The sequence below is a fragment of the Phaethon aethereus genome (assembly GCF_964289735.1).
Source record: "Phaethon aethereus genome assembly, chromosome: 3".
Lineage (NCBI taxonomy): Eukaryota > Metazoa > Chordata > Aves > Phaethontiformes > Phaethontidae > Phaethon > Phaethon aethereus.
Genome location: NC_138576.1, coordinates 33358288 through 33383883, shown reverse-complemented (window position 1 = coordinate 33383883; position 25596 = coordinate 33358288). Strand labels below are relative to the sequence as shown.

The 25596-nt window shown below is 38.6% G+C and overlaps 1 protein-coding gene across 1 annotated transcript in view; it reads right to left on the bottom strand.

Annotated features, from left to right (window-relative positions):
* Positions 1-25596, bottom strand: part of ADGRB3 (adhesion G protein-coupled receptor B3) — a gene marked incomplete at its 5' end in the record, with an annotated part of 485010 nt that overhangs the window by 94719 nt on the left and 364695 nt on the right. The window contains 3 exons of the mRNA XM_081997317.1: positions 6676-6778; positions 10438-10541; positions 12207-12333. Of these exons, the coding sequence (XP_081853443.1) occupies positions 6676-6778; positions 10438-10541; positions 12207-12333 (334 nt within the window). The remainder of the gene's footprint in view (positions 1-6675; positions 6779-10437; positions 10542-12206; positions 12334-25596) is intronic.

Below are 25596 nucleotides of genomic sequence, written 5' to 3'. Positions count from 1 at the left end.
CTGGGAGCTATGCTTAATGTGAGTGACTTGAAGGAGGCAGTGGAGTGTTTCTTCATGTCGTTTGTAGATAACACCAAGCTGGGGAGACCAGTCTATATGCCGAAGGGCATGACTGCCATACAGGAGACCTAGACAAGCTGGAGGGATGGGCAGTGAGCTGAATATAAGTCAGCAGTCTCCCCTGGCAGCAGAGATGGTTGACAGCATCTGGGGCTGCATCAAGAGAAGCACAGCCAGATGGATTGCCATCCTCTGCTCAGCACTCATTAGACCATATCTAGAATACTGTGTCAAGTACAATTGGGTTGCCCAATACAAGGAAGACTTGATAAACTGGAGTGAGTTTAGCAGAGGCCACCAAGATGCTTGGGAGGTGCAACGCTTCTCTTGTGAGGAGAGGCTGAGGAAGGTGGGCTTGCTCAGGCTGGAGAAAACATGGCTTCAAGGGCATCTTACAGCAGCTCTGTAGAGTACCTATACAGAGGTCATTGAGAAGATGAAACTAGGCTCTTCACAGTGATGTGTGGTGGTATGAGAAGGGACAATGGGCATAAACTGAAACAAGAGGAGATCCAGAGCACATATATAGAAAAACATTTTAACCATGAGGACAGTCAAGCAGTGGATCAAGTTTTCCAAGAAAGTTGTGCAGTTCCCACACCTGGAGGTTTTCAAGACTTGACTATATAAAGCCCTGAGCAACCCATTCTGATCTTACAGCTGACCCTGCCTTGAGAATGAGATTGGACCAGATGATCTTCCAATTTGAACAATTCTGTGATTCTAAAATAGTTCACAGAGCTCTTAAAAATGTTCTGGGGATTGGAGGCAGAGAACACATGCTGCTAATATCTACCTGATTTCTTCCCTGTAACCCACTTACAATCAAAACGTCTGTTTTGTTTAGAAACAGCAAACTGAATGATAAAGTTGATGTACTTTGAGAAACAGACTGGCAGGCACTTTTGAGAAGAATGTTACTTTCTCCTCTGAGGCAGGTAACAGTAGCATGAATGACAATGTTTACTGATCTTGGGTAAGAAAGATCTGCTCCCAGATGTTCTCTTGAGAATCTAAAAGCAGTTAGTTAATTCAGCTGATGTTAACAGGTTTTGTCAGAATTTGGCATGGTAAAAGAGTGTTGCTTAAACAGATCTACTCCTGTAATAGTTATTCAGTCAAGTGGGCTCTTTTCCCGTTAATTGTGTCTGAGTTCCCGAATACACAACAGGCAGATGTGTGTGCTGCAGTGTATTCTGATTGCTGACCTATTTATTGGTGTGTTTCTGTGATGGCTGACCCATACCAGTGACTCCGTGGCTCAGCTGTTCAAAAAGCTGTTACACAAAGAAAGAGATGACAATCAGCAGAGCAGGTGTTAATCTGAAAGTTGGGTACTGGCAAAAATGGAAGGACATACAGCTGTTTAAATGGGTGATATTCCCCTGAAGTTCTCTGGGTAAGGCCTGAAGTATGGAGTGCTACTGTCTGAGATACTAAATTCCCTTCTTCCTCATTGATTTTCTAACACAACCTTAATGCTGTGTTAGCATCATTTCTCTGTTCATTCCATCTGCTCTTAGGTCTCCCCTGCTGTTTCCTAGGAGATATATTGCCACGATGCCTGCATCTGTAAGGCAGTGGCAGATATGGGGCAAGAGCCACATGGTTAGAGGCAGCGTTAATACCACCTGAACATTTGCAGGGTTCTCAGGGGATCCCGCCACCCACTGTTTCTCAAAACCTGAGGGAGCCCTAGTTATACAGTCAGCTGCTTCAGAGTGCTATGGGAATGGGATGCTGTGGCTTCTCAACTCCTTTCCACTTCTATTTGCTTCTTTCAGCCTAGAACCTCTATAAAAAAAAAGAAAGACTAAAGTGGGGATATTTTTGTCCAGTCAGCCTAATCAGTGAACATTCTAATTTTATTATCAACAAAATTTTATGAGGTTTTTGCTTGCTTACAAAGCGTCTATCAGAACTACTGATTGTTTACGTTATGTGTTTTAGGTGTCAGGACATGCCTTTTTCATATCCTTTCAGGTATGGTCTAACAGACAAATTTCAAAATGTAATATTAAGCATAATAAACTGAATATTGCAATTAAACAGGGATGACACAGAATACCAGCGTTGTTAAATCTTGCCTTGTGACTTAACATCTTCTCTGTTCTTCCCCTGGTAGGCACATGTAAATCCAACTATGACTAACAAAGTGTACAGAGTGTTATGACATTTCTAAAAATATGCCTGTTTCTCACAAGTGACCCAAAGACCAGCAACGAACCCTTAAGTGAACTCAGGAGCATATAATATAGAAAATAATTAACATTTGCCCATATGTATAATGAATTCTATGGTTTATTTTAAATTGTATTCAGCTTTGTTTTCTTCACAGGAAAAATAGGTAAACAAGAATTGTTTACATCAAACAACTAATGTGTTTTTATTTAGGCAGAACTGTGAAAAAAACAAGGCATTTTCTGATTATATGCAAAAGGAAAGAGCATTTATGAAAAAATCCACATAAAATTAATCAATAACTTATTGGGCATTGAGAACCTATTCATTAAATAGCATCAGAAGCATAATAAAGATTTATAGCTTAAGCATTAAAGGTCCACATATAGAAGAAATACAACCATTTTTCTTGATGGCAAGGAGAACATTAGGAAACATAATACAGCAAGAGTTATGTTACAGTGAAACCTACAAATCACTGACAGATATTTCCTTAAAGAAAGCTGTCAGTCTCTTCAAAATAAATATGTAATGCTTTTGTAGATATTAGAGTCATCTCATAGTATTTGTGGAATAACAGATACTTGAGCAGTTACTTTATACATGAAAAGTGTTACTCTTCCTTAATTCAGGAGACTTAATTTCAATGTTACAACTAAATTCAGCTGTTAAAAGGCTATCTCTAGTGTATCAATCATATATCCTCAAATTTAAATATGGTTATGTGTCTAACATTTAACACTGAAAAGAAAACAAGAGACAGAAAGAAATATCAGAGTAAATTAATATGCTTCTCATACCTAGTATAACACCGAGTATATTTAAACAAGATACATAATTAATTTAATAATATTCTTGTAACTTCAGCCTTCAGTGACCTGTATTTCAAAACAGGATCTGACAAAACAGAAATCTCTTACACAGTCTGAAACATTAAGAAGGCTTTGAATGAAGTTCTTCTGCATTTTGAAAGATTTGGGGAAACACATTGAAAAAAGAACATTTCTCAGCTGTGTCTTTCAATAAAATGCTCAACATGTTTGGCTAAGACGGAATAAAGGAGCAAGGCTTTTCTGTTGACAAAGCCTTTTTTGCTATCCCAATCCAATCTTTCAAGAGAAACTATACTCCTCTCCATGCTCCCTGTCACAAAGTATTCTAAAACAAGCTAAAAACCCCCATGACGTAGACCTTTGGTCTAATGTTGGTATCCTCAAGTTACTGAAGCTGGAGAAAAATTCACTTTTAAAGAGGGAATATTAGAAATGGAAAAGCTATGGCAGCTTGAAGGAATTTAAACTACTTCTACATGTCCTCTGTAAATATTTTGTCCATTTCTGCCTGTGTGAAATACCATGACCTTTTTTACTGAAAAAAGGCAGAACTTAGTTGAACCAAAGAGAGTGCAATATTCAAACTCATTTAGTCTTTAATAAGAGAAACTTGTAAAAATATCAAGGATATACTCAGCCTTCAAAGAGTAGAGCTAACCCTAACATGCTAAGTATCTATGATTTACATAAAACAGAAAGAAAATAACAGAAAACCTGCACTTATCCAGACCATGAGACTCAATATTTTTTCTTTGTCACAGATGACAATGGGCATACTAAAATGAACCACAGAAATTTTCTGGAGATAGAATATCATTGAAATGAACAAAGTAGTTGGAGCAGTGTTTAATGCTGATAGTAAAAGCCACAAACTGCAAGCAAACTGACAATATGCTGTTATAAATACATCTTTGGTATGCTTAATTTACACACTGTTCAACTTTTATTTACAAACACCTATTCTCCAAGGGAATATACGTGAATATAGAGCTGGGGACAGTTTAAACTCAGAAGAAAAGCCAAACTAAAACATGGAAAAAAGGAGAATTCTTCAACTTTGTGAATATCAGCAGCATCATATGAACATTAAATAGGTGCCCCAATAATATAAGAATACTATGAACATAAGAATGAGAACGGAGTTAATAAACTGTCAAACTTGGCATATCATATTTCTCAAATTTTCTCTGATACATTACAAAAACTGAGCACATCTTCTTGCCATAAAACACCACCTCAGCTTCTGCTGACGTGAATATTACATTGTCTTGACAAAATATTCCCAAGATTTCTCCCCAAAATTTCAAACAAACACTAAAACCACAAATGGTTTGATTTCCAGTAAATAATAATGTCTCAGAAAGAGAAAAGGAAGTTTTTTATCTTAAAGCATAGGTAAGGACTTGATTTTCTTTCTCAAGTTCCCATTTACAGATTTAATTTTCCACCTTGGCAAAATGAAAACATAATTTTCCCTACAGATGTCAGTATGGTAATCTAGATCAATGTGTAATCTAAAAATCAAACACTAGCTTCTTCTGATCATACATGATCTTTGAAAATAAAAAATTCAGACCTTGAATTCAAACACATCTGATGCCAAAACACATCTCTACTTAGAAACATACTGAAGTCATAGCCAGATCTGATTGCTTTAATTTGAATAAGCTTTTGCTAAACACTCGTTTTAGCTGGCCATTTTGTTGATGGTGCATTCACAGGCTAGCCTCTTGGAGCTACAACATATTCACATATCAATGTATAAAGTGATAAAAAGACTTTTGGTCTGTAACAAGGAGTATCTTCCTCAGTATAAAAAATGTATTCTGCCTTTGATCCATTAGAGGTACTCCCTGGCTAGAAGCTCCCAGGTGGTACATGTATCAAAAGCAAGATGTGGACTCAAAAAGAAGACAACTGTAGTAACAAGTGATATTTTAGAGGCATTTTTCAGGCCATATATTCAAAATGTAAACTTTGTGATGTGTTGTTTTTTCTGCCAATTATTTTCTCTGAACATCTCCATTTTTAGGATGTGCTGTTCTCAGAAATAAGTCAATATAATATCTCTGTACTTTCAGGAGTTCAGGAAGAAGAAGTGAGGGAGCTCAAGGAGATTAAGATTCAAAGAAAGGAACTGGATTAAGGGTGTGTTTTAGTTCAGAGTTCCCCGAGTCAAGCATCAGAGAAAGGCTGCCAGCATGCCTAGGGAGCATGCTATCAAACACAGTTGTTCTGATGCCCTCAAACCCAGATTCCACAGTGGCAATATACCCAGGAATATGCAGCTACTGTACCATATTTCTCCTTGAAATACATAATAATACAGTATATATGATTATGCATGTTAGTGCTGGAATTCTAGGGAGGCTGAATCCTTTTTCTGCAATCTGGCACTCTGAAGTTTCTTGCGCATTTCTGACTTTTTTCCCCAGAATAAAATCTGTGAGAGTCACATGGGTTTCTTCTGCAAGTCCATATTTTGTTCATTTGTACCTCTACATAATTTCAAAACTTTAAAGCATATTAGTATCTTAGTTTTAATAATTTTGTTAAATTATATATGTGAAATGACTGTGTTTGTTTTGCGTATGTTGTACAACATACAGCTATGTGACTTGCATTGAATTTAGGAGACTTCTGGCAGCTAAATTTCTAAGCACTCATTTGAAAAGAATAAATGATTAATTATAGGTGTGTTGTAGAAACACCAGTTATCCTATAGCAGATGATGAACATATTTCATCACATATTGGAAAAATTAGGATGAGCAGTGTGTTCAGTAGTTTAACACAGTGGGATAAAGAATTACTTTGCAGAAACTTCCTCATTCCAAAACTTAACAGCATTCTATCACATACTGCCCTATTCACCAATTACATCCTATTTTCTATTCCAAGCTATCATGTAGCTATAGTTAATTTTAAGCAACCACTTATTGTCACTTTTGAACGTTGCCTAGTATCACTAGGCACTGGGTGATGCTTCAGAACACTGACACAGCCCTGCTCTACAGGAGATGGACAAATGATGACTACGTTCAGAAGGAGTCTGAGAACAGGTTAGTAATAAACCACCAATATATCACTAAGTAAGGTATGCAGGGTTGCTAATTTCTTATAACTACATCAGTCAGAGATTTAACAGTTCTATAGCTGGTTATGATGTCCATTTCTGCACAGTTTCAAGAGTAGTACTCTAACTTCTAAGGAATTTCTTCTTGCCTTTTGAGTACCCGTGTGTTAATAAAAAGACAAAAACACTGTAGCACAATCCTATTACAACTATTATAATGAACCAGAATTTGTGCTTTTGATGTTGAGTCTTTGAACTTTTTTGCTTTGAAATTTAGTTCTAAAACATACAAGTCTACCACAGAGAACACAGCTTATCCAGAGGGAACAATACCAAAAGGGATTTTTGGAGGGGAAAAGACGACTGCGAAAGATGGTAAATATTTTCCCTTGTCTGTTAATATTTTACCAAAAATGCCAAGTTCTATGAGTATAGGACTAAATGGATGCAATTATTTTAAGCTAAACACAAATAAAACAAAGATATCAATATTTAAGTGGTAATTTAATACAATCCATCATCATACCTTGTTATGCGTCTGAGTTTGTCCAACCAGGATAAGGATATTTGATGAGATAATAGACAGGCAAAAATTGATTAGAATTATTGACCTCTCAGACCTGATGTACCTGTTCAAATAAACAAAAAGAGGGTACAACTTTTCCAGAAGGAAAACAACTAGTAAGTCATACAAAGCTTTGATGCAATTGTTGCATTAAATATTGGAGATACTCTGAAAGATAAGCACTCTCTTTCAAGTGCTCAAAAAGAGTATCAGGGAGCTATCACATTAAAAACATAGGAACTATGATATTTTGACAGAGATATATGGCAATTCCCTCAGTATCTTAGTATATTTTCAAAAAAACCTATCAGTGCTTCATTTAAAAACTGCTGGCAACAGTGTTCTAACACCGTACTGGTAATAACGGGCTTGCATGCATTCATGTCAGGAACTTCTTATGCTCTCTGCTCATCCCTGGGAATATCCACAGCTGGCATAGATCACTCACAATAACGAACTTCAGCAAAAATATGGTGATTTACATAAATAGAAGATCTGGTTCACGATGCATAAATAAGATGCAGGTTGACTGATGACACTATGGCAGTGCATTTTGAAACGCGTTATTGGGATAACGATAACATTAATCTTGAAGTTCCACCATTTACAAAATAATTTGTATAAAGAAACAATAATACTGTAATATCTTCATAAGACCTGATGCCAAAACATAACTAAGTTTGTACAGAAAGATTAAATTGTAGCAGTGAACATCACACAGTCTCTCTTGCAAAGTTATCATATTCATTTTACAAGCATGTTTAGGATGAAAAAGTCAAATACTCTTATCACCTATTTCCTTACAAGATGCAAATGTTACAGCCTTTTACATGCTGCAGGACAGAAAGAGAATGATTACGGTTTCAAGTGAAGCACCTTACTGACCTGATTTTCAGAACTGCTAAGAAAGTAAATGTTGACTACTAAAGTAAATGAAAGTTAAGGGTGCTCAGTTCCACTGAAGACCATGCCATATGTTTATATATTCTATGGCCTATACTATGTGCTTCTCACTGGAGCTTAGTTAATATTGCTGTTTCCTCCTGAGCTGTGGACTGATAGCTGACACTCTGAGGAGGTCATAACAAAGGGTGCTGAACCCACAAGAAATGTTGAGGTTTAAGACATGAAATTAATTGTAGTCCTTTTTGCTCAGCTATCAATTAAGTAACACAGCATTACATGTTTTAGTCAAGATGACAGAACAACCCTGATACATCAACATTTTTCCTTAACATGTAACAAGGTTGTTAAGGCTGGCTCCTTGTGTTTGCAAATAAATGCAGAAAGTCTAGTGCCTTTGTCTACACAGTCAGCATGCTGTTACTTTCTAACTTGTTAACTATTGATTCACCTGGGCCTGTTCCCAACACTGAATATATATGAGCTACAAAGGATCTTAGTGGTTGAGTAAATACAGTGCAAGCAGGAGCTCATAGCATTGACTTAAGCCAGGAAGGTTTTAATTTTTCTGCTAGCCCACTGTTGAGGGAAGGGAAGGGAAGGGAAGGGGGAAGGGAAGGGGGAAGGGAAGGGGGAAAGGAAGGGGGAAGGGAAGGGGAGGGAAGGGAAGGGGAGGGGAGGGAAGGGAAGGGGAGGGGAGGGAAGGGAAGGGGAGGGGAGGGGAGGGGAGGGAAGGGGAGGGGAGGGGAGGGGAGGGGAGGGGAGGGGAGGGGAGGGGAGGGAAGGGAAGGGAAGGGAAGGGAAGGGAAGGGAAGGGAAGGGAAGGGAAGGGAAGGGAAGGGAAGGGAAGGGAAGGGAAGGGAAGGGAAGGGAAGGGAAGGGAAGGGAAGGGAAGGGAAGGGAAGGGAAGGGAAGGGAAGGGAAGGGAAGGGAAGGGAAGGGGAGGGAAGGGGAGGGAAGGGAAGGGAAGGGAAGGGAAGGGAAGGGGAGGGAAGGGAAGGGAAGGGAAGGGAAGGAGGGAAAGGGAAGGGAAGGGAAGGGAAAGGAAGGGAAGGGAAAGGAAGGGAAGGGAAGGGAAGGGAAAGGAAGGGAAGGGAAGGCCTTTCAAAGGGAAGGTGAGTATTCCAAAATATAATTGCAGACATGGGGTCAAAATATCAAATTTCTCCCTACCACTATATTTATAAAAATAAGCATATATACATATAAATTTCAGTGTCTATCTTCTCTCTATAGTTGGTTAGTATGTGCTCTCAAGGAATGTGTTGAAGGCAAATTTTAATGATTCAAATGACAGGGCACTCAGTTGTCATAATACTTTCAAAATATCTTACTGATAGAACACAGATATCTTTAGCAGTTATCTTTTCTTCAGCTGGATGCAGAAACCACATTAGGTCCATAACACTTCACATACATTTTTCCTCTGCTTGGAAGTTCCCATAATCATAGAATCATCAAGTCATAGTCTGGTTTGGGTTGGAAGGGACTTTTAAAGATCATCTAGTTCCAACCTTCCTGCCATGGGCAGGTACATCTTCCACTGGACCAGGTTGGTCAGAGCCCCATCCAACCTGACCTTGAACACTTCCAATGATGAGGCATCCACAACTTCTCTGGGCAACCTGTTCCAGTGTCTCACCACCCTCATCATTAAAAAATTGCTTCCTTATATCTAATCTAAATAATGAAGAAGACTAGTTTCACTGAGCATGACAGTATTTCCATCCAAGTGCTAAATATATCAGGGAGTGCAAAAATAACACCGTAATTCTTTAGATGGGAATTATATCCCAAAATACTCTCATTCTTAGCTTTGACAGACAAGAACTGATAATTCTTATACTCTTTTTATTATAACTTCTGTAACTAAATGCTCTATATTTATTATATATATGTCTAATCCTGTGAGTCTCTGTGGTTACTTAAGAGAGTGAAAGGTTGTAAAATTATCATGAATTTACATCCTAAGAGTAAAATTCTATTGGTAGATTTTACATTAGTCTAACAATTTTTATATTCTCTTTCTGTTTCTTCTTACTTGCTTAAAAAAATATTTTTCTTTTATTATAGAAAGAAGTTAAATGAGAACTCATGTTCACTTAAAAAGAATTATAATTGCGTGACTTTTCCTCTTTTCTCTTTTTTCTACAGTAACACATCATGCTATTTCTCATAACTTCTCAGATTAATTTTATCCAGAAATATCTATTGCACTTTTGATTCAATCTAATATTTTAATATAGAAAACTCAGGATAGAAAGAAAGTCTGTTACTGGAATGTATCACCACACTATTTGAGACTACTTCATTTTGTAGTCTCAAATTGAGAGACTTATACTGAAATTGAAACTTATAACAGAAGTGAATAAGCTCAAAATCAGTTGATTGAACCTCCTTAAATCTGCAATATATCATGTGGCACTTCGATATGTAATTTTTATCACATAGAATTTTTGGTTTTAAATGTAAATGGAGGAAAAGCATTCCAAGGTATAAGCCAGAAGCCTCACATGAAATACATCATATAGAAGAACCCTGTAAAATGTTTATTATTAGCACTATGGATACTCCACTGAAAGAGCAATACCTTTCTCACTGAAGAGAAGACAGAGAAGAGTGGGCTAAACCATCACCAGCAGGCCAAGAGAGTAAAACTAATCAATCACATCAACAAATTTGGGGGTCAAAACATGGACTACATTTTGCTTTTTTTTTCTTTTCCAAATAATAAATGTTGCATTTAATGGTCTCTTTAAATTTTAATTCAACTAAATATAACTATGTAGTCACATTCAGATTTGTCAATCCATTACATACCTCCATAGCGCTGCATAGACAACTGCTAAGGTGATCAAGGCCAAGCATGAAAGACCACTGCCTACTATTAAGGTCACTGAGGGTGTACCAGATGATTCCATGATCTGTAAGTTACAACAGATAATCATGAACAAAACCATCCTCCAGAAATTAAATTAACACGTCAAAAAACCAAAAAAAAAAAGCGCAAAATTATAAAAGCAGCCATGCTATCACAGATAGCTTCACCAATATTACTTATGAAGCAGAAATCAACTTAATTCCAAAACTGATCCATACATAATTCTGAGATATGTTTAATTATTGATACATTCCTCAGAGGCCTTTAAGCTTTGAAATGCTTAATAATACCTGCATGATATTTTGAAAAATAAAGTAGCAATACTACAATGTAATAGGAGACTATGACATTAGCACAAATTTCAACTCCTCCCTAGTTAAAATTAGTTAAAATATGTATTTCTCTTGAGAAACAACAATATTTAGGATTGTGTATTAAACAAACAGCTTGGTTTCACTGCAGTATATAAAAGATCATACAGTATTTTGTCACAGAATTTGGTTCATGTTTGTTGCAGAATTACCAAACTTTCTGACTTCTAATAACTTCAACTTCAATCCACTATTCTCACACGCTTAATTTCCTTGGGCCTCTGATTGTCTAGAAGGAATGGCAAGATATCTATGGCAACAATATCATAAGCTTTCTGTAAAGAAGCTGGAAATTTAAAATTATTTAATTTGTACTCTGTGTATTAATAAAAAATGAAAATAAATAAATGACCTTGAAAGCAAACCAGCTTTCCCTGTTGTAAAAGAAACTATTATTGTCATATATCAGGTATGTTTTCTTCCTCCATGTGTGTAAGTGCTCATGTTCCAAAATAGACATGGCATTTGCTAATGCAAATGGAAAAAAATTAGGTCTAAAGTTTGAAAGGATACTGTGCCTGGTTTATCAGAATGCTTTTTTAAAGCCATGGGGTTGTATTGTAAGTTACATTTTATCAAGATCTCTTTTGTCACCCAAATAAGAGATAAGACTGATGTACTTTTAGGCCAGATCTCAGGCAGAAAGTAACATTTTATTTGAGCCACTTTGTTACAAACTGATGTACTTTTCTATTAAAAAGAGTCTGATCATACGCTTTCCAAAACCATGAAAATGAAATTATGCCTTAGCAGGATAACTTTGCAAATATTTATTTATTTTTGCATTCATTAGTACTGGGAGTGTCTGCTTATACACTTAATGTCCTCTCTTTCTCACGAAAACTTGATTATTTTTTTTACATCATGTCAAGAGTCTACATAGAAAATCTGTGCTGAAAATGTCCAATGCAGATCTGCAATCTGTTTAACTACAGTATCTAGGGTTTTCCTACCAAGAGCAGTAATAAAGCCTTGTACATTCCCCTGGAAAGGCTTGCAACCTTTAAAAAGCTTGTTAAGTTGATAATTGTTCAATACAAAAGTTTTCAACACATTTGCATCACAATTAGAAGGCTTTCTGTGGAAAATTCAGAGTTCAAAATCATGCAAATTTCACTAGCATTTAGTTATATCACAGAATCTGGAATTCATTTCTCTGAGACACTGTAGACACCAGGAGACTAACATTTGCCTACCTGCAATATTAAACAATTCCTCAATGCAATGCCTGAAATATACCTGAGAGGAAAGCTCGACCAGCGCCCCCCCCCCCCGCAGCCCCCCCGCTATTACCTTTTGCATTAAAACTGGATTCCCCCCCCCCCTTTGTTACTTACTATTTCTCTAGGTTGCTGAGCCAAAATGGCGAAGGTAGAGAGACGATCACATAAGCATTTCGTATGGGATGCATCGGTAAGCACAGTTTTACATCCCTGGGTGGACCAGGTTCCCAAAGAGTCGTTCCTGCAAAGGAGAGAGAAGGGGGGGGGGGAATAAAAAAAAAAATCGGGATAATTACGCCTGACGGCCAGTTCCGTGAGGACACAATGCAGTTTAATCGCGAGGAGAGTGTAGTGTAGTTCCCGGACAGCAGAGAGGTACTTGTTGTGGGGCAGGACCGGCCCCGGCGGCGCGGCCGGGCGGGGAGCGGGGAGCGGCGCGGGGCGGCGCGCGGCGGCGCGGGGCGGCGCGGAGCTGTCCGGCGCGGCGGTGCTGACAGCCCGGCGCGCTGCGCTGCGCGGAGCCCCGCCAGCCGCGGCAGCAGCCGCCCCCTGCGCTGCCAGCCACCTCCGAGCCTCACCAGAGCACTGCGAAAAACTCATCGGGGGAAGAGGGGGAGGCTTTTTCTCTCTCCCTCTGTCTCTTTGTTTGTTTGTTTGTTTTGTTCCTTTTTCTTTTCCTACCGGCTCTCTTTCTGGCCCTTTTGTAAAAAATGTGGTGGTGGTCGGTAGTTGTAGTGCCTCCATCCCGCCCCCCACCCCCACCCCCAACCCCGTGTGTGTGTGTGTGTGGCTAGTTTAAAGGCAGATGGTTCTCAAACGTCTGTCTGGGTTATGCCAGTTGGACTGGGAGATGCCGGATCTTCTGTTCCGACGGCTATTTTTGCTGAGGATTTTTCGGGTTTTGGTTGTTGTTTTTAGTCATCAGCCTTAGAAATTTCACCCTGGAAACGGCAGCATCAGATGCCTCCAACTCTTGCCTTAGCTCCAGCAGAGGGGTGGATTTCAGTACAGCAGCGCACAACATCACCAAAGAGACACGAGTTCGCCCTCCAGATATCACTCAGTCAACTCGCCTTTCCCTAGCTCCCTCCCCCTTCTCGATTGCTTTTTCTTGGGGTGGCAGCACCACGCTAACCCCAAGCCAAAGCAATCATTTGCTGGCACCTTTCACCAACCACCCCTAAACACAAGATGATTAACACGGCCCCCGAATTCAATTAGAGATTCAATATGCTAATACGAGGTCTGAAGCCCACCCCAGAAGAACAATAAAAATGGTATCAACCCACATTTTCTTTGTGAGGGCAAGGAGAGGGAGAGGAAGAGACAAAAAATCACCTCTCTCTATTCCTGAACTGCGGGGGGGTGGAAATTTCTATAGGAAAAAGGGGTTGGTTTCAACTAAAGCAAGCCTATTATCTTTACGTATGGTATGTTTAGAGAACAACAATTGGGTTTCTTTCTTCTTTTTCCCCTCCTTTCATGACCAGGGAGCAACTGCAGTGACTCTGCTGCCAGCAGCAGCGTGCACGCTGTCAATTCCTGTCCATTTCACCTCAGGTCGCTAAATGACTTGAAAAAAGAAAAACGAAGGTGGAAGAAACAAGGTGGGGGAATAATAATTTCCAGTCCCTGTGATCACCCTTGTTTCGCCTCTTCTACCTCAACAAACCACCTTTGTGAGTGATTCTATATGCCAGGGTCCTCATGCAAAGGCAATTTGTTATCCCAAGCCTGCTCTTGGAGTGCAGTTCACCCCAGCCCATTTTGCGCTGCTAGTTTTTGAACACACACCGGATGTAATCCTTACACACTGCCTTCAGAACAGTATCCTGTAATAAACAAACCAAACAGCAACTAAGGGAAACAATTGAGAGAAAATCACCAATTCTTCAAGCCACTAAAGCTGTCTATTAGCTTTCCTTCACAAACTGTGCCTTTCAGAGAGCCACAGGCTAAATCAACATCCACTTTGAAAAATATAGTTACATACTCTAAATTCTGAAGTATTATCTTCTGGATAATTTAACCGATTTATTTTATTAGCTTTCCTGTCTCTTATCTTATTGTGACACATAGTTAAGGCCAAATGAAATGCATTTATCTGTGCTGATTAAATATTAAAGAATGATAGCTTAAGAGAAATTGGCATGTTTTAAAACAAAAGGATCATATTATTCATCCTGAGAATATGATTTAATATACTGAATTCACCCTATGCTGAAAAGCATTGGATGCACAATACATACAGCTAGCGCTAAATCCTTGCAGATGGTGTCCAATGCAGAGAGTTAGACAAGTTCTAATTATAAACTCTAGACAATGACAGAGGCCATTTGAATTTAAAACAAAATGGCTCTTACAATTACAATTATATTTAAATTAGTATAAATCATGGGCAGTCCACTAGGTTTAGATGACTTACTTCTGTTAAGTAAGTCACCCATGCAAATATGAAATTCCAGTCATACACTAGCTGAGCAGTTCACTGTTGTGCTATATCACCAGGTATTACAAACACACTATATATTTTGCAAGATTTCTTGAATACTACTGAAAATTTTAACGGAATTCCCAAAAGTGCTCTGAAATGAGGAAAATACTCTAATTGAATTTAACGGTAAGACATCCATTGACACAGCAGGAGCAGAATCAGTCTAATATGGACACATTTTACATTTCATTGTTCATTTTTTCAGTAATACACTTCAATTTCTTGCCTAGCAGTATTACATTTCAATACGTAACAGATTAAAATTCAGTGATTAAATAAGATCTATATCTCTTTCCTAACCAATGCAGTTAAGAAAAAAAAAATCCTCATTAATAAATATATTTGTAGCCTGGTGAAATGATGGCTGAGAGAAGCTGTGCAGAATGTTATACTAAGTCCATGAAGGAGATGGAATAATGAGCAGAATCCAGAATAAAAGTGTAACTGCAATTTGTTGCATGATGCTTATGCCTGCAGAACAGTAAATGTATGATTACTAACTCACTCAGAGACGCTGGACGTTTTGACTTGCTGACATAAAGCCAGTATTTGGTTTTAGTTATGAAGTAAATAAGGAATGGAAATATGGAGCTAAAGCAGTTGTATCATATTTAGTACATCTCAATGCTATGCTTTTTATGAAGTCCTCCATCTATGATCTGTCCCTCTTATAATGCAACTCTTTGGAGCCAATCAGAATCTATCCCGTATTTGGGAGTTTAATTCCTTTCTGGTGTGATTTTCTTTGACTATGTGTTTAATGTTTAGGGTTATCAGATGAATATGCAAGAGGGCATATTGTTCCTGTGGATCTTTCTTGTTATGCAGAAAGCTATAAAAGACTGACAGGTACTATTAACACATGTTCTATTTATATCAAGGAAAATTATCAAATTGAAAATACATAGCAAATATAGATGCAGGTTCATGCCCGTTATTGGCAATTTTGTACGGTTCCACTGAGCTAGAGATGATTTAATGAGCCTGGCAGTATTCCCGCGATACAAGCAAAGGAATTCCCAAGAAGCATAGATTCACCATTGCAGATCTGTGTCATCCTGCAGCTGAGGCAGGGGAAAAAGTAGGGGAAGCAAGTAAGTAGGGGGAAAAGTCTAAGTGGGATGTAATTTGAGCCCATGGATCTATAGCTAATATGGCATAAGCATGAAAAAAACTTCAGCTCCAACATTTGCCTATGAGTGTGTCCTTTTCAGAGTAGTCTTACAGTTAGAGGAATACTGGAGTGTCTTTTCAAAATCCTTTCAGAGTTTAATGTAAACTTCTTAGTTCTAATCAAGAACTGGGAATATATTGTGCAATGAAAATGATGACTAAATGATGTACAGAAAAGTATTGTAATTGTATATGATATAGAAGAAATAATGTGATTTTTACTCTTTAATAATCTATTATAAAATATTTCATGATACATAAGTGATGCTCACTACTGAAAACAATGGTATGACTATCTCAGATACTGAAACGGAAAGGTATTTTATAAGATAGGAGCAGTTTTGCAGAATAAAAGATTTATTAGCGAAAACAACTGCCAATCTGACACAGACTGATGATTAAGCCACATTTGATATGCTAGCAACCTTTATTTTTTGGTATTTTTCTTGGTCTCATGACACAGTTTACCACTTACTATTGACATATTTTGTTAAAATTAATAACATACATGTCTTACTAATTACATTATTTTGTCTACTTTAACACATTGATGAACAAAAATCAGCTTTTGACACTGCTGTCAAAACCACTTAGTAAAGAACTTTACCTCATAATGTACACTGTCTACCTTGTAAGTGTATTTTGAAGAATTTTTTTCAAATTAAAGATTTTTTCTGGAGGTAAATACTGTGAGACAGAGAAAAAGGAAGTTAACAATACTGTTAACTATTTTTTCCATTCTGGCAACTAGTGATCCAAACAGTTACCTGCATTTTGATCATTGTGATGAAGAGTTAACATCTTGGCTATACATATATATTTTTCTGTTCAACTATATGCTGTTTTTCCTTTAAGACAGACTTTGGTATTCCTACCCTAGAACTCTATTCTCAGTAAAGGATGATATATAATGACGAGAAGCACAGGGAAAATGCAGACGTAAGAATTTTTTAGCCTAGTAAAACACAGGAAATAAGCTTATGGCCCTTATGAGTAGCAGATTATGTACATCACTGTGCCTGTTCAGATGTGCTGCCTGGCACGTTAGTGAAGATAAAGTCCTTCCAACACCTGCTTACTTCTTTACACCTGGACTTAAAATCCCAGGGAAGCCATAGGAAAGGCTCAGCTGCAGGAGTCTCCTTTTAGTTGTGTACGTCCATATGTCTGAGACATGACCTAACTCTTAGTATGCATAATTTCTACTGTGATCAATCGTACCCCTACCAGTAGTATATGGCAACATCTGGTTTATCTCCACAGTTTTTCCTAAAGTAAAAAAAAAGCAAAGAAAAAGAAAAAAAAACACTCAGAGAAACGCTGGATGCAAACACACTTTGCTTAAAAATGTCACACATAAAACTGTAGGTTTTTTGTAGGTATTGTTTACCCTGAAATTGTAAATATGATTAACATTATGTCATTATGACTTAGGGCTTTTTTTCCCCTTGCATAATTGAGAAAAACTAATGCATGAAATCACAGAAGTGAAAGGAAATATAATGGACAAAAATAACTGCCTTGTGACTACATGTCTAAGATACCACAATGTCCCCAAAATGATGACTGAATTTGTGTGACATCAGAAGAAAAAGTTGGGTGATGAATATCCTGCAATTGGATCTCCAACCAGAATACTGTGGGGAGCTCATTTTCCTAAAGAATAAGACTACTTTTCCAATTCAGACACGGAATTGTTTATTTTTCCTCAATGACATAGTTGTGAATTTTTTTTTTGCCAAAGAAAGTACAAAACCTTGAAAATTTAATTTTCTTGCTGATCTTTATATCAAAATAAATCTTATTTGAATATTATTTTTATTTTAAAAATGCACCTCTGAGCTGGAAACCAAGTTTTATTCCAATGTGATTTAAAACAGATGAGATATTAAACCCTTAAAAAATAGGTTGTATAACAGAACTACTGTAGTTATAAGCATACATTGTTACATTAACTTCCTAATAATGTACAAAAATTGGATGAGATGAATACTAGAAGTTTCCTGCCTCCTACTGCAGAATTCTTGATTACTGGTGCTCTGAACTACTGCCATAATACAAATTTATCACTATTGGAGTTACAGGATCCATTCATGTTTTTGAACAACATCAGAAAAACTACAGTCATTCAGCTCTATTTCTGTATTTTAAACAGCCTAATGGATGGACATTTGATCAAAAGCATTATCCCCCCTTTCCTAAGATTATAGAGAAAATCTCCTAAGAGGATGATTATTGCTGATCAAAAAGAATGAGGGAAACCAATCGCTTTCCATAGCTTCATTTCTGTCTGACCCTGTAGATGCTCTCAGAGAAAGTAGCACAGGAGTAAGTACTGGGCATTCCTGCTATGTACACACTGTCAAAGGATGTAGGTATCTGCTGAAGATTTATGAGAACTATACTTCTTTCCCTATGGACCTCCAGAATGAATGGAGCACACAAGAGGCCACACTTCCCTTCCAGGATCTCTTGTCCCAAGATGATGATTTCCTAGAAACTACAGGAAGCAACAGAGGGATGTTTCTTGTTTTCATAAAAACAATAATTGATGCAAACTGGTCAATTCTACTACAAATTCTACAGCGCATTGCTATGTCCCTTCCTTCCCGATGAGGTCTCATCTACTGAGTATCAGTCTGTACTCTAATTCTGCCTTTCATTTCAATATAGTTTTGCTAAGTTTGTGCAGTGTGAAGGGGAGATATACTCTGATAATGATGTTAGTTGCTGTATGACACATTTGGTTTCTTGGAGCAAAGTCATATAGAGACTTGCTATGTTAAAATGTATATTCTCAAAGTGTAAAGTAGTGAGTTTAGCATTTTGTATATGTATAAAATTGCTCAGTTTCAAGTAAGTTAATTTTATAGGATAACTTTATCAGATACTTAATAGAAAAAAAAGATAGACTTCCACAAATATTTAATTAGCTTTCACTCCTCACAAACTCAGTAAAATCTTTCATATTCATTTGTTCAGACTGTATAAATATTTGTCTAGGTTTATGGTGATCTACGGAAACATTGCCATATAGTCTTTTACCAATGATCAAACTGCGAAATCTTTCACACTGTACTATTATTCACAGGGACTCTTAGTAAACGATTCCTTGCAAATTGTGTATCACTAGGGGCTTGAAAATATTAGGGGCTCAGAAGTTTATCCTGGAAGTCGAAAATGTCAAAGGTTATATCAGGGTTGTAGCTGTTGTTAATGTTTCTTCCAAATGACAAGATTAGCAATAAAGCACAGTATTGTTAGTTCAAGTTTCAAGGCCAGCTATGACCAGCAGGGAGAGGAACAAGTGTGAAAGGGAATTGATGAGGCGAAAAAGAGAGGCTGGGCTTCCATCATGGTTACTGTTACAACATCCTATGCTATTCTAGACTGAATGTCCAGACAAAACTAAAAACAGTACATATCCAGCCTCTTCAGATTGTGCTTTGAACTCGGTTCCAGAGATGCCAAACAAAAGGTAGGAAGAAAGCTGAGCCACAAAATGAGAATGGTGGAAGCAACACGTTAAGGGGTCAGGCACTGAAATGCTGCTCATTGCTCTGGTGATGCAAAAGAGAGCAGAGCTCTCTTTTGGACCTCTATGTTTACATGTTTCAAAATATGAATCACAGAATCACTCACAGAATCATTAAGGTTAGAAAAGACGTTTAAGATCATCAAGTCCAACTATCAGCCCAACACCACCATGCCCACTAAACCATGTCCTGAAGTGCCATGTCCACATGTTTTTTGAATACCTCCAGTGATGGTGACTCTACCACCTCCATGGGCAGCCTGTTCCAATGCTTGATCACTCTCTCAGTGAAGAAATTTTTCCTAATATCTACTCTAAATGTCCCCTGACACAACTTGAGTCCATTTCATCTCATTCTATCACTAGTTACTTGGGAGAAGAGACCAACACCCACCTCACCACAAACCCCTTTCAGGTAGTTGTGGAGAGTGATGAGGTCACCCCTCAGCCTCCTCTTCTCCAGACTGAACAACCCCAGTTCCCTCAGCTGCTCCTAAGACTTCTTCTCCAGACCCCTCACCAGCTTTGTTGCCTTTCTTTGGACATGTTCTAACACTTCAATGTCCTTCTTGTAGTGAGGGGCCCAAAACTGAACACAGTATTTGAGGTGCAGCCTCACCAGTGCCAAGTACAGGGGCACAATCATTTCCCTGCTCCTGCTGGCCACAGTATGTCTGATACAGGCCAGGATGCTGTTGGCCTTCTTGGCCATCTGGGCACACTGCTGGCTCATGTTCAGACAGTTGTCAATTAGCACACCTGGGTCCTTTTCCGCTGGGAGGCTTTCCATCCAGTCTTCCCCAAACCTGTAGCATTGCATGGGGTTGTTGTGACCAAAGTGCAGGATCCGGCACTTGACCTTATTAAACCTCATACAGTTGATCTCAGCCCATTGATCCAGCCTGTCCAGATCCCTCTGCAGAGCCCTCCTACTCTTCAGCAGATCACAGAATCACTAAGGTTGGAAAGGACCTTCAAGATCATCAAGTCCAAGATCAACACTCCCACCCAACTTGGTGTTATCTATAGACTTCCTGAGGGAGCACTCGATCCCCTCATCCAGATCATCAATAAAGATATTGAACAAGACCGGCCCCAGAACTGAGCCCTGGGAAATGCCACTTGTGACCAGCTGCCAGCTGGATTTATTGCCATTCACCACAACTCTCTGGGCTCGACCATCCAGCCAGTTCTGTCAAAGGCTTTACTAAAGTCCAGGTAGACAACATCCACAGCCTTTCCCTCATCCACTAGGTGGGTCACCTGGTCATAGAAGGAGATTAGGTTGGTCAAGTAGGACCTGCCTTTCATGAACCCATGCTGGCTGGGCCTCATCCCTTGGTTGTCCTTCACATGCCGTGGGAGCACCCTCAAGATGAACCACTCCATAATCTTCCCCGGTACCGAGGTCAGGCTGACAGGCCAGTAGTTCCCCGGATCCTCCTCCTGGCCCTTCTTGTAGATGGGTGTCACATTGGCAAGCCTCCAGTCTTCTGGGACCTCCCCTGTTAACCAGGACTGCTGATAAATGATGGAGAGTGGCTTGGCAAGCTCTTCCGCCAGCTCCCTCAGTACTCTTGGGTGGATCCCATCAGGCCCCATAGACTTGTGAAGTTAGGTTTCACATCAAAGATGTCCAGTGGAGAGTCCCATTTTGTCTAACAATTCAGGGGCTGTGACATAGAAGAGGTAAATTTCGACTTCTTTCTCTGCGTAAGGGGCGTTGAATAGAAATTTTGCATCAGATGACCTAAGTCTAGACTACAGTATATTCTGATGTGAGGGTACTCTCACCCTTTCTTGTTGAAGCAGATACTCAGTGAACAGAGCTATGCATTGCGCCAGAAGGGGAGGCAAAGCACAGACTTTGTAACCATGCTGCAGAAAGACAGGGATTGGCACCTGCATTCCAGTTCCTTCTCCACTTAGTATTACTTATTCAGCGGATTGAGCAGTCAAACATCAGTGCTACATGTTCTCTGAAGATCAACAGGTTTCATACATGTTCCTTCATATCTTAGCTGCATGACTAAGAACCGTTCTGATTATCAGCTTCTCTGTCCTTAGTTCTTGTGATCACAGAACAGTTTGGGTTGGAAGGGACATTTAAAGGTGATCTAGTCCAACCCCTCACAATGAGCAGGGACATATTGAACTAGATCAGGTTGCTCCAGAGCTCCCTCCAACTTGATCTTGAATGTTTCCAGGGATGGGGCATCTACCACCTCTCTGGGCAACATCTTCCAGTGTTTCACCACCCTCCTTGTGAAAAATTTCTTCCTTAGATCTAGTCTGGATCTACCCTCTTTCAGCTTAAAACCATTACTGCTTGTCCTACTGTTACATGCCCTGCCAAAAAGTCTGTCTCCATCTTTCTTCTAAGCCCCCTTGAGGTACTGGAAGGCTGCAGTAAGGTCTCCCCAGAGCCTTCTCATCTCCAGGCTGAACAACCCCAACTCTCTCAGCCTGGCCTCATAGGAGAGTTGTTCCATCCCTCTGACAATTTTTGTGGCCCTCCTCTGGACATGCTCCATGCTGCTCCTTCACAATCCTACTGTGTATCCTACAACTCTGTTTCTCTTAAAAACATGCTGTGGAGATATGGGAACTGGAGCTAAGTTCTTAGTGTACGATTTTATAGAAAGAAATAGACTTTTTCCTGTCTGCTTACACTTTGAAAACAAATGTAACTCAGGCCAGGTTGAGAGGAAGAAAGGAAGGAAGGAAGGAAGGAAGGAAGGAAGGAAGGAAGGAAGGAAGGAAGGAAGGAAGGAAGGAAGGAAGGAAGGAAGGAAGGAAGGAAGGAAGGAAGGAAGGAAGGAAGGAAGGAAGGAAGGAAGGAAGGAAGGAAGGAAGGAAGGAAAGAGAGAGAGAAGGACATGGTTACAAATGTTTTTAAAAGTCACAAACAAATAAATAAAATAAAACTGACATTTACTCTACTGACACTGGGATTATTTCAAGCAGCACGTATCCCCATTTATCCAGCTGTTTTTCTGCAAGATTTCCTAAACATTCAGTTTATAAAGAGTTCTATTTTCTATATATGTTAGGCCTCAGGTTATGTCCTTTTCCTTGCATAAGACAATTGCTTTTTATAACCAATCCTCTTTTGTAAGTCCTCCAGAGGAGTCTAAACAGATCTAATCTGTTTTTCCTCAAATGGATTGATTTCTTTCTTATTTGGGAGATAATCTGGCCATCTCTCTTAATTAAAAGAAGTAATTTTTTTTCTTCCTTAGAGATGTCTCTTTGTTAGATCAGATGTTATCTTCTGTACCTGACTGGCTAATTAACAACTGCTTCAGTAAGAGTAATGCTTATCTCCTTATTCTCACTTTGGTGAGTCAGAGCGCACCCTGATTGAACCTGCACCAAATCTTTTATTGGTTATCAGTCTGCACATTAAAAACACATTTGATACAAATATCTCAGTAGGACAAAGGCATACAGCTTGCTACGGGTCCTTGGCTGTGATCAGACACATAGTAATTAGCCAGTTTGAGGTGACAAGTGGTTTGTAGCAACTAGTGCTTAACATCTTCTCTTGGATATCTTTCTTCAGCGAAAACCTGAACTACAGATTGTAAAAGTGAACAATTTTTCCCTTTAGACAATCAATATTTAGTTATAATATGAAAGAATAGGACTAATGGTGAACAGAGCTAATTAGAGAAGCTTCCTTATTCCAAAATGTCTTATAGCCTGGAGACCAAGTCATTCCTCCTGAAAAGTTTCTGAATTTTGCAAGCACAGATGAGACCTCACCTTGGGTAAATCTGTCCTGCCCTGGGTGAATTTTCTAACCATTGAAGTATTGACAAAAAACTACACTATAGGTCTTCATGCATGTGCTGTCCATGTTTTATGTAGCAGCCAGCCAATTCATTTCTAAGTCAAGGCCACAGTCAAGAATGGCATAGAGATGACCTGTTCACATTTCTTGATGAGAGCTAATGCTGAGGTTCTTCTGAGCATATTAGAATGAAGACTTGGTGGCCAAGCAGCTTAACATAAAACGCATAAGAAACTCCAGATTTAGGATTCTCCAGAGTTGTGTAGTGACTGGAAAGGAGGTCTGACAAAGCCCATTAAGGATTGAGATACCTATGGTGGTGGGTATCTGGCTATCTCATATAATGACAGACCTTATTAAAATGGAGCAATGCAACAAATCTGTGCAAGCAGTGGAGATACAGTGACTTTGTATGTGCCTAGCTAGTAGCAAATGTAATGCAATATAGCTAAATGCAAAGCTTTCTTACAGTGTTGTTTATGATCTGATTAAAAACCAAAACTAAATAACTCAGATGTTGCTGAAGCTGATGGATGTAAGCTGTACATTGAAAACTCTGTAATTCACAGAACTAACTTCTATGACAGTGGCAACACAGGGTTTAACTCCTCTTACTCCTCTGGTAAATCCATTTCAGCTAGACTGTGTGTTTAGACAAATGTGACTGTTGGCATTAAAAACTATAAATTGGTTAAGAGATTGGATAAGTGCTTTTATTTCACAGTCTGGAAAAAAAAAAAAAGGGGGATAGAGGAGATGTTGGGGAGTATGTGCCTTAACTAGATGCCAAAAAAAGCCCATCTGAACAAATTAGAAAAATTTACTAGCCTATCCACTTTCTTCCATCTCCTGAGAATACTTTTTGTTTGTGTGTGGCTTCTTTGTGGGATACACCACAAGAAGAATTCCTGATGCTCTGCAGGTACAGGGATTGTAATAATGGGCTTGTCTTCATGGACTGGTGAAGTTGGTGTGTTCCCTTCAGCCTTCAGGTATGGTAGAAAAGGACTGAAAAAAGTCTCCCAAAATAATCAGTTTTAATACACTAATGGTCTACCCACATTACATAACACCTTTCAGCTGAAAGCCTTAAAACAGAGATGGACAGAGTCATCCTGAATCTCAACATGAGGCGTGGGAAAATTAAGAGACACTCTTAGGACTCAAGGCCAAAATAAAAATCTGAAGGTAAATTACTTCTAGGCTCAAAAGACAATGCAACCAAATACAGTGCTATATTTATTTCCTCTATATGGAGGTCTTATACACAATTTTTTATGCTTAGAACATGGTATTACATAGAATATTGAAAGTATACATATCTAAAACATATACAGTAACATTATTCAGTTCATGTTGCAGTTTTTGCAGAATGGAATCAACTCTCATTGGCATGAAAGTCATACCACAAGCTGTCTGTCTGTCTGTGATATGTCACACAGATGTGGCATGATTTATTTTAAAACTCCAAATCTGAAATGCCTTTCCCTTCAGTCAGACATAGCGTCACAACTAGAAACTGCTACAGCATCTTCTTACATTTTGAAGTAATTTGCATACTATTATGTTCTCACACTACTTGATGTTTTAAAAGTGCAATAAATAAAGAATACAATTAATTTAGATTACACTACTCAATCTGAATTATATACAGACTACTTAGTACATGAAGCTTATTAGCTAGAATATATCTCCTAGAAATTACATAATGATGAGTGCAATTGCAATCATTGTCTGTGAATATATAGTATTCAGGGAATGTCATGAATTCCCTTCATGTCAGTGCATGCTGTATATTGATCGGACCTGTCAACTTCAATGGAGTATCCTCAGTATAACTCACATCAGAACCTGGCACTATATTTTGATCTCTCAGACAGCTAAATGATATCTAAAATTACATACAAGCAAACACCTTTCTATAGACTATGCATTGGAGGAACTTATGTGTATATTTTAATTCAAATACGCTAGAGCATGTCAAGTGCATGATGTGTTCTTCAGTTATATTAGTTTTTGGCAGGGGTTTGGAAATAACAAAACACAAAATATGACTATGCCACTCTAAAAAAGTCTATGGTATGACCAAATTTTGAATGCAGTATGCAGTTCTGATGTTTTCTTAACTCAAACAGACCTAGTGGAACTAGGAAAGCTGTAGGGAAAGGGGACGAGGTGACAGAAGATATGGGACAGCTTCCATAAGGTAAGTCCCTCCAGTCTGGATAAGTGGAGGTCAAGGGAGGTCTGATAAAGGTCTGTAAAAGTGCCATAGTGGAAATGGACCAGAAATGATTGTTTGTTACTCCTTGTAATGTAAGCTCTAAGGACATTAAATGAAACTATTAGGCTGTATATTCAAAACAAACAATAGGAGATGTTTTTTCTCACAGGGAGTAGTTAAACTGGAAGTCATTGCCACAGGAGGCTATAAATGACAGAAGATTATGCAAACTGAAAGAGTGGTTAGATAAATTCACAGACAAAAAAAATCTTTTAAGGCTAC